The sequence below is a fragment of the Sceloporus undulatus genome, chromosome 4 (genome assembly GCF_019175285.1).
Source record: "Sceloporus undulatus isolate JIND9_A2432 ecotype Alabama chromosome 4, SceUnd_v1.1, whole genome shotgun sequence".
Lineage (NCBI taxonomy): Eukaryota > Metazoa > Chordata > Lepidosauria > Squamata > Phrynosomatidae > Sceloporus > Sceloporus undulatus.
In genome coordinates, this window is record NC_056525.1 from 56401041 (window position 1) to 56419838 (window position 18798).

The 18798-nt window shown below is 39.8% G+C and overlaps 1 protein-coding gene across 6 annotated transcripts in view; it reads left to right on the forward strand.

Annotated features, from left to right (window-relative positions):
- The first annotated feature begins 1736 nt into the window (after positions 1–1736).
- Positions 1737–18798, forward strand: part of C4H1orf116 (chromosome 4 C1orf116 homolog) — a 22038-nt gene continuing 4976 nt past the window's right edge. The window contains exons 1-3 of one of the 6 annotated variants that reach the window (XM_042465957.1): positions 1737–1819; positions 6425–6482; positions 16781–16937. In XM_042465957.1, coding sequence (XP_042321891.1) covers positions 16824–16937 — 114 coding nt within the window. In that variant the 5' untranslated portion in view covers positions 1737–1819; positions 6425–6482; positions 16781–16823. Of the gene's footprint in view, positions 1919–1964; positions 2238–6424; positions 6483–16780; positions 16938–18798 lie in introns of those variants that run through there. The other 5 variants (XM_042465956.1, XM_042465954.1, XM_042465955.1 and 2 more) reach the window with 5 other exon arrangements.

An 18798-nucleotide genomic window follows, 5' to 3' on the forward strand; every position in this document is an offset into this window, starting at 1 on the left:
GCTGATTTTTAAAAAAATGTTAATATAAATGCATGTTTCTGAGGCTTCTATAGACAATTGCCCCCCAAAGGCCCCGGTGACAATCAGTGGCAGGACCGGGCTGGGGCCGGTCCCAAGGCCTCGCCGGGCCGCATCTGGCCCGCGGGCCGCAGGTTGCCTACCCCTGAGTAAAACAATAACATTGCTCAAAAAATACAGTTCAAAACAATAAAATCATCATCTAAAATATACAGTTACAACCAGAAGTGGGGATTTTCCTTGGTTCTTTATATAAGATTGGGTGGGTAGGGCCACTGAAAGATGCCTTCTTGAAGACATCTAAGGTGATAAGACGGATCTCTTCCGGTAAGTTGTTCCATAGCTTGGGAGCTATGGCTGTATACACTCTATGGGAAGTTGTTGATAACCTGGTCTTTGAGTACAGTATTTTAATAAATTCTTCCCAGATGTTCTGAGAGTGCAGGGCAGATTATGTAGGGAGAGGCGTTCCCTCAAGTAACTTGGGCCCAAGGCATGTAGGGCTTTAAAGGTAATGACCAACACTTTCTATTGTGCCTGGAATAAGCCCTCTGATATCCATGGAAGTCTCTTGCCCACAGTGATGGGTCATTTCTTCAATGGATGATCATGAAAGCCTGTTCTCCCTATGTTAATATTAGTTGGTCACCAAACATTTCACTGGTGCACAGTGTAACCTAAAGCTGCCGTCTGTCAATGCTTGATGAGACTTCAAATGATGAGGTGTGCATAAGTCAGGTATCTAAGAAGTGCTACTTGGAAATTTAGCTGACTATGGCCCGGTACAGATGGGCGCAGAGAGGTGAGCCTGTGCTGATTCTAAGGTTCCAGAGAGCACTCCAACCTAAAAAATTGTAAACGAGGAAGAATGCACCAGCAGAGGCTGCAACAGTTTACTTTTGCCTGAGTCTAGTGGGAAGAACAAGTTTCTACCCTCTCCTCTTCCCCATCCTAACATGAGTACAAATTACTTTTATTGCTTTGAACTGAATTTGCAGCAGTTGAACTAAGCAGAAGACAAAAGGGGAAAGTGGAAGGAGGAGAGAGAAACCAGGACATTTTAAATGGGATGGCAGAGGATTAATCAGAACTTTCCTTGGCAAATTGGGATAGTTGCAGGATATATGAGCAGTGCTAAGTGTGCATGCTAGAACACGCCCTAGCACTCTCTACACTGCACACATGGATTGATGCAGACATTTTTTTCTGAGGGCAGAAATTTAAATATTACTGACCTAGAGCTAGCATGCCACTTACCAAGGAATATTGTGTCACCAGTATAAGGTGCCACTCTATCAGACGGAGGGTGTAGTACTGCAGGTAACAGGAGTTTGAAAGAGTTCTGGGACCATACAATAAATTCTAATAGATCAAAAATGTGGGTTCAGTGGGAACCCGTTCTACGTGCCCTTTCTTGGTGGCAAGCCCCATTGACCAAAGGAAATATACACCCAACCTGCCTAACAGCTTTAAAGCCACACTGCTGCATTCGTCATCTCTTCTCTCATTCCTACTTAAGAGGGTGGTATCTCATTTTAACTGCAAAAACATTTCATGTTAAGTAATGCACCTATGGAAGGGTGTGTCAGTATGTGTTCAAAGTAAAGTTTACCTGTTTTGCTCTGTATGTCACTGTCAGAGACTAGAAGTGGGAAAAGCCCACATGGTTGGTCAGGAGCTCCTTCATCCCGCCTCCCCCTCCTTAGTAGAACAGCTGGAGTTTAGGGGAAGATGTGTGATTGGTTGGGAGCCAGCAGAAGGGTGGGGTGAAGACAGGTAGAGGAGGAATTTACCTGTCTAGGTAAGTCAGTGGGAGGTCAAGAAGAGCACAGGGAAGGTGGCATACTTTGGTTGTTTTACTACCCAGCAGAGTAGTAACTGTTTTCATTTCTTCATACAAGTAAGTTAAACTCTAACAGCGCTGTTTACTTAGGAGGGTGAGGAGTGTTCCTGGATTTAAGTACAAATCGCTGAAGCTTGTGCAGTCCTGCCTTTCTATTTTCCCTATCTCCACTATCTTTTTTCCTTTGGCTCTTCGTGACAACTTGGGGCTGCAAAGGGCTTACAGAAAGGCTTATGGCTCTTCCTTGTGTATGTAAGTCAAGGGCAAGTCTTTTTAGAAGTCAGCCAGAGACAATCCTTGCTGGTCACATCAAGAGAAGAATCCTTGCTTGTTGCTTTAAAGGAGACTTTTAGGTTTTGGATCAGTGCTTTCATTAGTAAGTGAGAAATGGCTCTTTTGGCACGTATTCAGAATGATGAATCAACAACACAAGCCTGCCGCTGTAATAAGAAAAGCAGGCAGCAGTTTCTATAAATAAAGATGTTTTAATGATAATGATAATAAAGTTTTAACAGAAGTACTTCATTTTTTAAAAATGAACTGTCCTTTATTACATGTGTTGAGAAAGAAAGGCTGCTTTTCAGTTTGCAATAACTGGAAAAATTGGATTAAATCTATGAAGATTCAGTTGAAAATATTTTTAACATGGAATGAGAGAGGAAATCTGGTCTTATCAGTTAAGTGAATGGAATTGTGCAATCTGATACAGGATAGCTGGGATTGTTCAGATAATGTATCTGTAAAAGGTATTGACTGGAGATTTGTCTTTTTTTGCATGTAGAAATTGCTGAGTGTCAGTGGTCAAGCTGCTGGTGCATATATGACTGCCTATATGACAGACGTTTTTACTGACTCTTTTTCTGATGTTTTTTGGCAGCTGAGGAATACAAACAATGTTACACTCTTTGTAGAAGGATTCAGAGAAGTTTGCTTTAAGTGGTCAGCTGCCCAAGTCATTTTTCTACTTTTTTATTACATTGTTTTATTTTGTATGTAACTGCCTCATAAAAGAAGACGTCTAGGTGTAGAGGGCATAAATACTCACTTATTAGTTTTAAAACATATTTAAAAACTGGGCCACCAACTTCACTTTCTAGGGAATTATTGGGTAATGTATAGTTTATCTGCATAGCTATATTACACAGTTTGAGATTGAGGGAAGACTATAATGTCTGCAAAATACAATGAATTAAGTGATAATTCATAGTAAGCTTCTTCCTGGAGGGACATAAATGCTGCTATGGAGGAAACAGTGGTGTATTCTTACTGTCTTGGGGTACAATCCATATTCACAGCATCCATACTTCAGTCGCCTACATTTTGCTTTTCTAGAGATTGCAACCATGTCTGTGTGACTGATTCAGTTGATCTACACTACACAGTTACTAGCAGTTTTTGGTGAAATGTGTGAAGTAATCAGTTCTCAAAGACCTACCAACTTTATTAATAACTCAGGCTGTAATGATCTCCCCCCCCCCCAAATTCCTAGCTGTTTTTTAAAATGTATTTTGGGGTGTTGACTTCACAGAATACAATAAAAATGTCATAACCCATACAGATCCTTCACAAATTCAACATTTTTTGTCAATTCATTTGTAACTCAGCTTGGATTAAGTGATGAAGCTGATGTTCCAGTGTGATTTTTTTTAGTGTTTTTGGACAGATTTTTGTGTTTCATATTGATGAATGAATGTTTTGAAAGTCTATTAGAAGGCTTTAACAACTTTTCTGCTCTTTGAAGGATAATTCTTTGCAGGATGATTTCATTAAAGACGTATATTACAACACAGAAATGTCAAAGTAAGTTGTGGACAACTGTCCATGATAGAGCAAATCTGAGATCAGGTTTGGATTTAGAATGCCAAATTTCTATAAAACCAGCACACATTTTAAGAAAAAGTTTTTATGACCATCAATTTTGTAGGCCTGTATGATAAAAGGTTTATTTTAAAAGTAAAATGACCCACACTGTTAGGAAATATACATCTAGGGATGGTACTAGGACAGGCTTGTACAATACTCTTCCTGGATTGTGGCTTGACAGGTGTATGACAGCCCTCTGTTTTTTGCTTCTTTGCAGAGAGCAAAGAAAAGTGGTAGGATTAAAAAGCTGTTGTGGCTATATTCTTCTTGGTGTTTCAGAAATTATGCAAGTCCACCTAAAATGATTTGATTAGGATGTGCAAGAAACCATGTTTGTTGGAACAAGCCTTCATTATACATCTTAACTTCCTCTGTATTCTATCAAAGGATTACTGCAAATAATACATTTTGGTGACTGGATGACCTTTGGCAAGTCACACACAGTTTGCCCCAGAAAAATCCATGATATGGTTACCATAAGTCAGAAACTACTTGAAGGGACAAAATAACAACAAGAAAACATTATTTATAATGTTAGCTTTAGTAGAAACTGAGACATAGGGTGATTTAATCATTGTTTTCTGGCTAAGACTGGGAAGAAAACTAGGATTAAATCTCTACTTGCCCATGAAGCTTGCTTGGTGACCTAGAGCCAGTCATGAGCTAACCTGTGGTTGCAAAGATAACATGGGGATGGGAGACCCGCATGTGACATCCTTACCTCTGTGCAGAAAAGATGGGATAGGGTTATTAAAATTAAATAAACAAAATGGTAACTGTAGAAGTGAAAATGGGGAAAGAGGAAACTTTCTACCCTTATCAGGTTATATTTTAGTTGTTCTTTAAGAACTTATTCAAGGTCAGTTAATTATTATAGCAGGGAGGATGGCTTTGGACTAGGCTTTCATTGTTCAAAATTAAAATCTCCTTCCCTAAATTTGGGAGTTAAGCAACAAACTGTGAAAGCTTAAGTAGTATCGAAGTTCACTTGCAATAGTGAGTCATATTTATGATGCTTCCATAAGTGTCTTATGGAATGTCGCACCTGAACTGATCTTGTGGTTTAAGAACAAGAGCCTATAGAACAAGCAACTTGTTTCTCAGAGTGTCATTCTTCAATTTCTCTCTCTGTATTTACTGAAGAAAGAAATCAGTACTATACTACATAGGCTCTGCAGGTGTGGGGACACAAAATCATGTTGAACTTATTACTATTCTGACACCAATTTAAAAAACTTTATTGTTTTTTGTAGCTGAAGATTGCATGAGAAGGATTGGCAATACCTGTCTCCTTCAGTAGGCTTACATATTCACTGTTGATATTATAAGTGTGGGGAACACCCTGATTTCATTTCCTCAAGAATGTATCAAGGAAACATATTTGACTTTTCTGTCCTATGTCTGTAGTTATCACTGAATTTTGAGTTCAGAGTGCTAGTTAGTATTTAATATGTCTGATTTGATAGCTATAAATAACTACACCTTTGTTAGCACCCAAAGCTTTCTGATCAGCTGTACTTTGAGCTTTTCAAATATCTCAGGAGGTTCTGCTGTTTATTTGTGTCACAAGCCCTTTCCTATACTCTGCGTTGATTTAGACAGGTTATGCTGTAACTTGTATTGCTTACTCAAACAACTGATGGAACTTTTCCCTATTCAATCTTTGGAGATACCTTGTGTGTTTTAATTTTAAAAGTAAAATGATACATGTCAAATTTGTGAAAACTGTTAATCCTAAAAGATGAGACTCTATCATGTTTTTGTGTAAATTAGTATTATGTGGTTTCTTCCTTTTGAAATAGTTCTCTATGTTCCCTTAATCATGATGACTTCCTTATTCTGAATAAAAATGTTATTATAAAGCTGATGTTTCCATAATGCTCTTTTGTTTTATATTTTAAACTTAAAAAAAAGAGCAACTATTTATATTGGCCACTCATTCTGAAGTTATTTAGATAACTAAGGACTACTTTAACTATTTGCTAGGGTTTTAGGGTAGGGTAACAAACATAACAGTAGTATGACTTGCCCCAGACCAGCCATTACTGTGAAAAAGGGAAGAGATAGTCCAGACCAACCTCTAAGGTCGTTCTCTTTCCATCTGAAAACCTGAATCCAAAGCTGAAGCCATCCAAAATATTCTTGTGGGGTCTTACTGATTCCGTCAATCTCTATATGCCACATACTAGACTGCCAGTTAACTGCACACTAGATTGCCAATTAACTAATGATCCCATCCAAATCAATTATCATATAATGCCAATTGTTGGGTCAGTGCAAGGTAGGCATGACACTAAAATTCCTGTGAGGACGAAGAACAAGAAAAATTTCAGCCATCTATATTTTAAGATCTGAGAGGGCTACTATAGTCTAAAAGATTGCTAAATTTGCAACCGAACAGGGTGACCTTGGACAAGTAATATCTCTCAGTTGAATGCACCTTACAGGGGTTTTGTGTGGGGTAAACAGGGAGGGAGAAACTCTGTAGAGTGGACTTGTACATTGCTGATGCAGTACAAATTGAAAACAATATTTTGTAAGACATAAAACTCTCCAGTGGTGTCTTTTCATTTCTTGCCATCAGGATGTGTGTGTACACACGTATGCGTGCTTTTTTTAAACTCTCATGACAAAACCTTGCATATCTATGAAAATACAATAGAAAGCCTTGCAAGTAACACACTGTCATCTGATTCACAGGACAAAAATGCAGAGTAAAGTGAGGGCAAACAGCAGGAATCACAGGAGAAAAAACAAGGTATGATTTCTTTCAAGGATATGACATATGTGTTAACTGGCTTATGTTTGCTAGGATGCTTGTGTTGCCTTCAAAGTACCCTTTGCAAATGACTACAACTGATGTCATGATCAATATTTGTAGCTTTTGCATTTTTCCATTTCACCCACTGATGATGCCCTCCCACCCAGACAGCTGTTCCTTTCCCTTTAATTTTTCTCATGGTTTTCGTAGGCAAGGAATACTCAGAAGTAGTTTTGCCAGCTCTTTCCTTTGAAACATAGCCCACAGCACTTGATACTCATTGGTGGTCTTACACCCAAGTACTAGCCAAGGCTGGCACTGCTTAATTTCCAAGATCAGATAGGATCTGGTCTCTATAGGGTATTTAGGCCCTGTCTGTACTTCCATATCCACCCATAGTTGCTGTTTTGTTTCTGTGCTATGGGTTGCATCACTTCAGAGAATGGGATGAATTCCTAGTAAATGTAAATATATAAATCTCATATACATGTTTACTTAGGCAAAAAACTATATAACTTTGTTGAACATATGTGTGAGAAGAAGATTAAAAGGGCTATACTATGTATCTAAGGTAAACTAATCCTGCCAAAATAACTTTATCACTTTTTGCAGGTAGATCTATTAAAAGTCACTGAAAGCAGAGAGGGTTTTTCCGTAAATTGCAATGTTTACCCCAGGTCATTAGGAGGTGGTCATTCTGTAGTGTAAATCTTTGTGAAACTGTGAGATTTCATTTATGGACTAAATACTTAAAGGCAGAAGAAGGTTTGTTTCTCTTAAAACAATAGCACAACACCTTTGGCTTATAACAGAGCTCCAGAAGAAGTAGAGATTTGATTTTTTAAAATTTAATAAAAGCTTGTAATTTTGCCCAGCTAATGGTCCAAATGAACTTCTGGTAGAATGCCTAGAATGTCTTTTAAACCCAACTAGTTGGATAAGATTGCAACCCTTGGTCTACACAACTCTTATTTTCCATCAGAGGAAAGCTGGTAAATTAGCTGGGATGTTGCTACTACACTCCTTATCTGCTGCCTGTGGTGGTTTCCTCATTGCCTAATGATAGGATCAATTTGCCTTTTACCCATTCTGGCCCTCTAGCATTGATGATGAAGACTCTGCTAAATATCTATTAGTCACCATCTTATCTATCCTCTGCTATGAGTACTAAGAACAGGAACTCAAGCCAAGTAGCTCCAGTGGAAAGTTGCCAATCTCTGAATGGAGCTGCTGGGATCATATTTGACACCATGCAGTTGCCATGCAGGATGCCTTGGTTTGAACCCCTGCCCTTCTCAGTGCTGTCACCTGGCATCCTTGGAAAAAGTGCTGGGTCTACAACAAGGTGCATTACTGATACATTTCTTGCTTGCTCTCCCTTATATAGGAGTACAAGTTGGGACTAGTTGCTATTTGCATTTCCTACAATGCTCCTCACATAGTATTATAAGATACTTAAAATGGCAGCTGGACCTACTTACAGACAGGGATATAAATTTTCATAAATTTCATTTTCATGCTCAACAATGACTAATTTAACCATTTTTCTCCTGGCAGTGGGAACATCCTTCAGAACTGTGCAGTTTTCAAGGACTATTCACTGCTTAGGATTTATTCTGTGAAAAATCCACATTTGAGTTCTTTGTACAGAAAACAGCCTTTTATGTGCAGAGGTGTTGCTTTCTGTGTAGAAAATTCAAATATTTGTATAGGACGCATGCTTTCTGCACAGAAAATGAAGTTCATATGCAGTAAATGCTGCTTTCAAATTACCCAGGTGGATTTTTAAAAACCCCTTAGCTGTGAAGATTCACATCTGTGCAGAATTCTCCCCACCACAATTTTCTGACAGTTACACTTCCTGTTATTTTTCAACTGAAATGTGAATATTTATGAATATTTTTTTTCTATTCCCTACTTACCCAGCACTTCAATTGCTCTGCTTAAAGTGTCTTGATAATTAAAAATTATGGTCAAGAGTCTATATTGTAGTAGTGTAAATATATGGTGAAAATATTTACATCTGTCAGGTGTGCAACCAGTTGCCTAATGGGCAGTGAGGCTTTGAGCATACCCATTGCACAATAAACACTCAATTCTGCACCCACCAAGTACAAAAATGAGGATGTCTATGTCCTTACAGAATGAATGTCTGCAATAGGGATCACATTTACACAGTCTCCGAGAAAGCATAACCCTTTCTGTAATACTTTTATGGTAGAGTATTGTCCCAAGGGGGCCAGTGTGATGTAATTGTTTGGGTGTTGGACTGGGAGATCAGGGTTCAAATCCCAGCTTGGCCAGGGAAACCCACTGGGTGAATCACACTCTCTCAATAGCAATAGCAAATATATTTCTATACCTCTTATCAGTGAACTAGCACTCCTTAAGTGGTTTACAATGTGTAAGCCAATTGCCCCCAACAAGCTGGGTACAATTTTACCTACCTGCAAAAGGATGAAAGGCTCTCTCAGCCTCAGAGAATGGCAATGGCAAACCCTCTTTGAAGAAACTAGTCAAGAAAACTCTATGAGAGTCACCATAAATCGGAAATGACTTGAAGGTTCACAACAAGTGTCCCAACAAGATTCTATCTTATGATTGGCACAGATACACTGCTATCTGTGGGAATTGTTTCCCCTTTCTTATATAAGACTATTTACTGGTATACTTGTTTAGGTAGCTTTTTGAACAGACACACCCTTAGATGCTTTAGCACATAGTTACAAATAGAGCTGACATCACTGCATAGTCAGTACTGCTGAGCTTAAATACCAGTTACCCATATTAAGAGGAGTAGCCTTGCTCTTGGTGGATAAATTTGCAGAATGTGACATGGGGAGAGGAGTGGGGCTGGAAACATGTCTTACTGGTTATAAAAAGCTTGTGACCACATCTTCACAGGGCAGTATAGTATAAAGTACTGAACAAACATTGGAGAGGGCGTGGTAGGAAGGAAGCCAAGATAGGAGTAATTCCTTCCTCTACCACTGGTTTTGTCACATAGGAGTTTAACAGATGTAGGGAAAATTGGGGGCTTAAATGGGCATTGTCCAGCAATATTTGCACAATTGCAGTGAAGATTTTCACATGCATCGCGATTAAAGATTACTTATCCTGGGAATAACCAGCAAGAAATCATTCACGGGGAAATCCCATGAATGATTTGTTGCTGGTCATTTCCTGGTTATTCCCAGGATAAGTCATCTGTAATCACGATCATGTGTGAAAATTTTTACTGCAATCACACAAATATCACTGGATAACACCTATACTGAAAGATCTGCATTGGCTGCCAGTACGCTTCCGGGTGCAGTACAAGATGTTGGCCGTTACCTATAAAGCCCTAAATGGCTTGGGCCCAGAGTACTTGGAGGACCGCCTCTTCCCATATAATCTGCCCCGCACTCTCAGGTCAGGAGGGAGACATCTTCTGAGAGTTCCCAATTTGAGATATGCGGCGTCTGCGCATAGGGCTTTCTCTGTATCGGCCCCGCAGACTTGGAACTCTCTTCCTGATGAGCTCCGCTCAGCCCCCTCCCTGGAGTCTTTTAGAAAGAATCTTAAGACTCATCTCTTCCGCCAAGCCTTCCCTCAAGTGTCCTAACTACCACTCTTCTCCCTGCGCACTGTGTGTATTGTATTATGGTATTTAAAATGTTTTTACTGTGTTTTATTGGCTTATTGGATTGTATGTTGGATTTTATGAATTGTACTGTTTGGTATTAATAAGGGGGTTTGATTGGGCTATTTTGTATTTGTTGTACACCGCCATGATTGTAGGAATGGCGGTATATAAATGGAAATAATAATAATAATAATAATAATAATAATAATAATAATAATAATACCCATTTAAACCCCTGATTTCCCCCATGTGATAAAGTCCATAGTCTTGGGATTACTTGCTTGACATGAAGCTGTGTCACAGTAGCCACAGGATTCACATCTGACCCCATCCATAAATATAAAGTATAAAGATTAATATTCTTACACCTGGGGATTGGATTGCTTTGTATTATAATCCTAAATTTCGTGTGATAAACTATGGGATACAAGGGATGTAATAGAGGTGGCTGACTGAGGTAATACATTTGGATATACAGTTGGCCCTCAACTATTGTGGGGGTTAGGGGCACAAGTGGGGAAAAAACTGAATATTTTAAACCACCCCAAATATACATGCTACAGACTCTGGTGCTGCAAAAATCTTTGTCTTGCTCCAAGGCTGCCTCTGACCAGGGATGCAGCCAGGATTTTGGGGAAGGGAGGGGGGGTCCAGACTAAGTGCTACCATTTTTGGGGTGGGTGGGGGGTAAACACATTGAAAATACATCAGGATATTAAAGTATTAAACACAATTTTAACTAGATCCACTGGGGAAAAACATATATTTTGTTATTAGATTAGGTGTGGTTGATATTATTTTTAACATCATTTAATGGAAGAGGGATCTGGACCCCCCCGGACCCCCCCCCCCCCCGCCTATGTCCCCGCTCTGACACCCCCCCATTGCCCCCACCTGCTAGGACAATGACACTTTCCTTTTTCTCTACTCAGTCTCCTTATCTGCCTCATTTCTCCCTTTCCTGCCTTGGCATCACAATGCTTCTACCTTGTTCCCAGGCTGCCTCCTTTGTCTCCCTTCCCCCCTCCACTGCTGCTTCCACTTCTCAGCTGCCCTCTTCCTCCTCCCTGAATTGTAGTTGGGCACAGAGTTCTTGTGTTGTTGCAGGTTTTCCTTGGGTGTCATCAATCATTTACTTGCTGGCAGAGAAAGGAACACCTATAAGAGACTGTGGGAGAAGACTCAGTGATGGTGGCAGGGATGTGTGTGAAACAGTAGCCACAGGATTCACATCTGACCACAGCCATAAAATGCCACATGTGACCCCAGCCATAAAGAGTCTTCAAATGAAATCCTGAGATTTCATTTGAAGACTCAAGTAACTCTTGCCTCTCCCTTAACTGGCTTTCTGAGTAGAACCTGAGCAGGCACTCTCCCTTCCATCTGGGAACAAAATGAGGCCACTGAGGAGAAGACCCTGTCTGAAGGGTCCCAGCAGGTGGGGGCAATGGAGGTGCATCAGAGGCAGCAAGATAAGAAGGAAGGCCCCTTGGGATTGAAAGGGGAGGCCCACCACCAATCCCCCCCCCATTCCTTTCTCCTTTTTTTATCCACCTTTCCTTTCTTTCCTTTTGAGTCGATCTTAGATGGGTGGTCCTTCTGTTATAACTCCAAATGAGGTTTCTGCAGGCTGAACACCAAGAATCTAGTTCTTCCCATGGACCCAGGCTGCAAAGAGGGGCACTGTTGAAGGCAGGCATGGCTGGGTTGTAACCCAATGGAAGGACTGAGAAACCTGCACCCACCCAAGATCAGCTCAGAAGGCCAGCCAGGAGAGGGACAGGAATGCCTTGTTTCTTGTAAATAAGCGGTTCTCAACCTGTGCTCCAAGGAGTCTATAGGGCTCCTCGTGCATTTCCCAGGTGCTCTGAAGCCACTCCAGGAAAATTGCAATCTATCCCATCTTCCTCCACCGTCCCATAACACTACTGCTAAACACCATTAACTTGTAAGACATCAGGTAGCCCTCTCAGGGGCTCCACCATAGAAACTGATTCTTAAAAATTTGGGAACCCCTGTTCTGAAGAATCCCAGGAGGCAGCTATGACCCAGTAGCAGTCTCTTGCTGCAACCTGGACTCCTCAATGGGCATCCCCATTCTGTTTTGTTTGCATGTTCCTTTCTGTGCCTCTCCAGCCATTCTGGAGTGAGTGAGTAAGTATTCTTGTATCCAGCTCCCAGTCAGGGAGTAGGAGGAAGATGTGTGAGAAGTGGAAGTGGAGGTGAAGTAGGGAGGTGGGAGTGGCAGAGGCATCATGGTGCCAAAGCTGGAAAGAGATGTATTGACTGAGGTATGGACAAGAAAATGAGAAGGAGAGGACAAGGAGGAGTGTGAGGAGAAGGATGGTGACATTGTAGGAGATTTTTGCAGCAGTATTGCTGTCCTGAGAGCCAGCATGGCCTAGTGGTTTGAGCATTGGACTATTGCACTGGAGATTAGGGTTTGGCCATGAAACCCACCGGTTGACCTTGGGCAAGTCACATACTCCCAGCCTCAGGGGAGGGTAATGACAAACTTTCTCTGAACAAATCTTGCCAAGAAAACCCTATTATAGGATTGCCTTAGGATTGCCATAGGTCAGAAACGACTTGAAGGCACACACCAACAAACAATAACAAATCATTGCCCTGGAGGGCAGGGGGATATGCTTGTAGACCACTGGTGAAGACAGCTATCAACTTGCAAATAATCAGAACTGCAAAGGAAAAAAATTCATGTAAGTTGAGGGCCATAAGGTGGACGTTGGGATTGGATATCAGGTTCGTACTGTAGAAGAGTGGTCTCCGTTTCATAGAATAATAGAATTGGTTGAGGCCTTATGGGACATCGAGTCCAACCCTCCTTTGTCCTCCCCCCCATGTTTGAATTCCGCTCTCAATTACATAGGTTGAAGTATAGTTGAGCATTGCATTTGCAATAGAGCACATTAGAGATAAATGCCTTGAAAGTATGATTCAGCATAGATTTGTACATCATGGTTATGAAAAATTTCTGGTTAGGTCCAATCATGCAGAATGTGAAAGTATGTTATAGGTAGCTGTGGAATGGAGGAAGGAGCACCACACAAACCAAGGACAGTAACACAAAGAATGATAGCATGTTGCCAAACTCATGTCTACTGAGAATGGGGTAGGGGCACCTGTGGAGACAATTTACACATGTAAATGCTCCTGTCCATCATTTTTACCTTCAGCTGGTCTTGTATTTGGTTTTGAGGCATGGGAGTACTGTAGTCAAGTCTGAATCTCACTATAGTCCACCCAAATAAACCTCTCCAAATAAACCTTTTCAAGCAAAAATATTTTCCGGACTTTTAATGAGTTGCCCCCATTAATCCATGCCCCACATTGGCAATTTTTTTTAATAGTCCATGGTATGGAATCCTTCTTCAAATGAGAAAAGGGGACAAGAAACATAGTAACTGGGGAGGAAAGGAGAAGAGTGTATGCAGTACAGTAAGCCCTCAGCATCAGTGGGCTTAGCCATCCATGGATCTGAGCATCAGCAGATGGCCCCACCCCAATATTGTCAATGCTGGTGGCAGATGCACATGACTGTGCCAAAACAGTTATGTGCACATCACCCGACCATTTATAATAATGGGACTTGAGATCTTGCCATTTTTGGGATCTGAGGGGGTGGTGTTTGTGTCCAGAATAGAATTCCTATGGCTAAAGAGGGCTGACTGTAGTTATTGGGTGAGGGGAGGAAGAATTAATAATAAGCTAGTGAAAGCTATACATCAGCAATACTGCAGTGCCAGATCCAGTAATTCCTAAGGAGTCGAATATCAATTCATACTTCCCCACACGTAGTTCCTTCTGTTGTGCCCTAGTGTTGGTGGTAGTTGATGAGAGCAAAAGAAGGTGGCCATGAAGTAATCTACAGCATTCGCTGCAAAGTAGCTTACAGTAGTGGTGTCCGCCAGCACGTAGTAACATCATTTTTTTCAAGATAGTGCTCTCAACCTCAGTTTCTTACTGTGATTGAACAGCTATGCTCTGCTATCTGTATACTCTGTATATAGAGGACAATGCTATCAGTGGCCACTATTCATGATGGTGGTGTACTGTGTTCTCAGTTGCTTAGAAATATAAGCAGAAGAGTGTTATTTCACATATTTTCTGCTTATAGTTATTTGATTGGTTACAGTGGAAAAGGAAAATTGGACTAGATAGTCTTTTTTTCTGATTCGGTACGATGCTTCTTATGTTCATTTTCGCTGTATAATAATAATAAATAATAAAACTTTTATTTGTATCCCGCTTTTCTGTAACTAGACAATCAAAGCAGCTCACAACATATTAAAATCCACATGTATGGTACAAAGGAAAGCAGGAACAAAGGGCCCTGTGTAAATGACTTCTGTCCTTGATAATATTTGGAATATATATTTGTGTCCTGTCTCTTTAAAGACGTTCTCCTTCACAGAAAGAATGTCAATTATGTGCCAGGTAAACTCACACCCTGGCTTTGGTGCAAAACAAATAGGTGCATTACTGATAGCTGCTGACAACCTTGAAGTATTTCAGGTTTATCTGCACTTATTTAGTGTTGCTGTCTCTCAAGTTTAATCATCATCATAATCGTTGTCATTGTCGAGAAATATAGTCATTCTTTCATTTTTAGAGATTATATCTTATCACAGTCTACACCAGGGATAGGTAAAGTGTGGCCTGCCAACTGCATGTGGCCCTCCAGTGCTGTTTTTGTGGCACCAAGGTTCAAAAATATTTTTAGTGATTATATGTGATCACGGTAATTTCAAAATTATTTTGGGTCCAGAATGCTCCCAAATGCACTTTTTCAACCACATTTGGAGCCCCCCTGACCCTAGCAAGGGTTAAATTTTTTTTCCAAATGCTCCAAAATTTCCATCACATTTCCTGGCCCCTTTGACCAATTCAGGCCCAGAGAGACCTTTTTTTGAAGACTAAAGCATGTTGAAAATGCCCCCATATTCCCTAGAGGCATTTAGGAGCAAATTAGGTGGGGGCAGGAGCAGGTGTGATCCTCCAAGATGGCTAGGGGGATATTGTGGGCAGTTCCTCTGTTGTCTTACACAGTTGCTCACACTGGTCTACATTTTGGACTGTCAGTCTAATGGACGAATTGTAATTTTTAGAGAACTAATAGGAATTCTTGGTAAATTCAGTGTTAGTATTTTATTGTTGTATTGATTGTAAATTGTACTAAGTGTCTTTTAAGGTTGTAATCCTGCCTCGATTTGTGGGAGAGGCAGGAGGTATAAATAAACTATATTATTATTATTATTATTATTATTATTATTATTATTATTATTATTGCTTTCAGTGTTTACTAATGAAAACAAGATATTACCCAATAAAGATATTATTGCAGTTTGTTGGCATTGGCCATGATTGAAATTGCCAGGGCTTGGAAAACTGGAAAGGTCAATATGATTGATTAGTGGTCTCGATTTTGGAATTGTTGGTTTATGGAAAAGCTCACTGATCAATCTAGAAGGTTGTGGGGGGTGGAATCTTCCTCTGCTTTTTGAACAATGATGGTCCCCACTGATATCTTATCTCAATAATTTTGGAGCAGAAGTGGGTCTTCCTTTGTAATATGATACCCTTTCAATGATTGAACTGGTGCAAAGAAGGTATCTCTGTGTTCTGAGTCCCTTCCTGTTTTTATGTAATGTTGCCCTTTTATATTCAATGTGACCTTGAATCTTTGAAGTTGTTTTTTAAGGATTTGTATTTTTAGCTTGTTTTTGGTTGTTATTGTTTTCTACCTTTTTTTTTTTTTTGGTAAGAAATAAAATTTATTTAAAAAATATTTTAAATATACCATGTAAATAAATGCATTCTTGTGAAGTTGCTCAACTAAAGCTTGTAAATCATACTTTAAAGCTAGGGTGGACAACTATGGTTCTTATACTTTTATTGTAATTTTCTGCCTTTTGTACGTTGCCTTGAGACCCAGTCTAGGAGAAAGGTGGGATATAAATAAAGGTGGATGTATGGATGTATGTGACCTATAGCTATTTTTAGACTATAATATCTTATTGTTGGCTATGCGCAGTGTAGGCTAGAAGCAGTTGCCCAGTATTTCTTTAGAGGAAGTATTGTGTTCCTTATCAAGGTAACATGATAAAATAATGATATCAATAATTACAATGTTTTGACCGGTGTATCTCAATTAAGTTTATCACACTAGCGAGATGGGATTTTAACGTGAAGGAAATCTGGAAATGCCCAAAGTTTTTCACATGATGTCACAGTTAATGTGCAATAACACGAGATTAATCTGCAGTTAAAGTGAAGGAAACCAGCAGATTTTCAAATTCGGTTGAGTTCCATGTTTGAAAAGCTGCTGCTTTCCTCCACTTTAACTGCAGATTAACTTCATGCTATTGCACTTTGGCACCATTTTGATGTGAAAAACTAACCAAATTTACACGTCTACTTTAAATTTGAATGTAGTTTAACTCCCATTTAACTCCCATTTGCCTGCGGAAATTCGCTAGTGTGATAAACTTCAATATTTATATATATATTACTGCAGACTCTTTTGGAAAGCTGCTGACTTCCCTAAAAATGATACTCATATGTAGGAATGACTATCATTTACGCATTATCAACCCTGTACTGAAAATGAATTATATCTTCATGCTTTCTTCATATGTTTCCTTTCCAGAGTTCCTGTATCATACTTACTACTGACTTATCTTACTTGTGATATGCCTAAAAAGGATTTGTGGGTAGAAACATCTGACCCAGATCCTGCAATAATCGTTGGCAGTGCAGGCAGCTGTGACAGTATGATCAGCAACAACTCCAGCGCATCTGAAATGGTAAATGTTATTTTAATTTTTCATTTCCACATACAAGGTATTTATTAGCACTAAAAGATAGGGAAGACTTCATAGGTCATTAATGACAAAAAAGACAGAGCTCTGCTCTGCACATCAGCCATTCTCTTCTTCCAAATGGATGAGATCAAAAGCATGAATATTTGCTTTTAATTTTCTATAATAAAGATAAGGTGTTATAAGTGAGGTTTTTTTTTTTTAAATTCTGTGTTCAATGGCGATGCCACTGAAATTCCTATATCAAGAATAACAACAACACACAGCAAGTATGTCATCCTGGGGTTGCTTTGTAGCATTAACAGTGAAGTGCACTCCCCAGGTTTTCAGACTTAATTTTTCCCCAGAGAGGGAATGAAGAACAGAAAATAGTATGGGACAACACAGAAAGTGGAGTTTGGGAGTAACAGGAAACTTGGGGCATTATATACTAATCTGTAAGAGGATAAGGCTTGTTCTCATAATCATCTGAATGGTTTTTTTTGGCATGGCTGGGAGAGTAACTGAGATATAGTGTTATGTTCTATCAAAGTTGCTTTATAAAACTTTGTTGTTGTTAACTACTCTTGAGTCGGCCCTGACTTATGGCAACTCTTGGATTAGACATCTCCCCCCTGTCCTCCACTGCTCTGCTCAGTTCTTGTAGATGTATGTCTGTGACCTCGCTGATTGCATCTATCCATCTGGCATGTGGTCTACCTCTCTTTATCCTGCCCTCCAACTTTCCAAGCATAATATCTTTTCAAGTGATGTGCACATGTACAGGTACTGAAATACCTTCAGTGTCTTCTACACATTTCAGCCTACAATTTATATCAGGGGGTTTGCCCTTGCTTTCCTCTGAGGCTGAGAGCATGTGACTTGTCCAAAGTCACCCAGGTTTTCATGGCCGGGCAGGGATTCGCCTTGGTCTTCCCATGTCCTAGTCCAACACTCAAACCACTTCAAAAGCGCTGACTCTTGCAAATGTTCCTTATCCCTGGTTTAAGACTATATTTGTAAGGGTGGAGTGGATTTCTGTCTATTGAGTGTGTGAGTATTTTTATCATTGGTTCATAATACCTGTTCTGTATCATTCATACATATATGGTAAGACTAAAAAAATAATTTCCTGTCTGACTTGAGGCTTACTAGATATGTGTTAACCACAAATTATAGTTCTTAACTGACCTTCCATTCATTCATTCATTCATTCATTCATTCTGTTACACACTAGAAGTGAACCTATGCATGTAATTAAATACTGACAGGTTATTTCCTCTATTGTATGGGCTCAACCTTACTTTGTATCTCTAAAATAAACCTCTCTTACCTGGCCTTGCTTTAGAAGTTGCAAGAGGGGCATTAATGAATGACTGCTGCAGGGCTTCACTCTGCTTATAAATCAGACTTTTATATCAGTTGAAACATCATTACAACAGTGTATTAAAATTAAAATTGATTAGCAGAATCTAAATGTCTTAAATACAGCTTGTTTTTCATGCAAGTAAAACTCATATGATCTGAGCACATCATCTTTAAAGATATGAACACTTCATTGTACGACAGTGTTAATTCTTTCCCCTTTCATATAATTGATTATACTTCTACTACCAAGAATAGAATCTTTGGCCTGTTACAGACAGCCAAAATAAAGCTACTTTGAGTCACAGTGGAGTTATGGTGTTTCAATGATGCATGCGTCCTAAGAGTCCAGAAGTCGCACCAAAGCCACGCTCCAGCCCTAAGGACTGGAACATGGCTTTGGTATGGCTTCTGGACTCTTAGGATGCATGCATCATTGAAACACCATACCTCCACTGTGACTCGAAGCAGCTTTATTTTGGCTGTCTGTAACAGGCCCTAC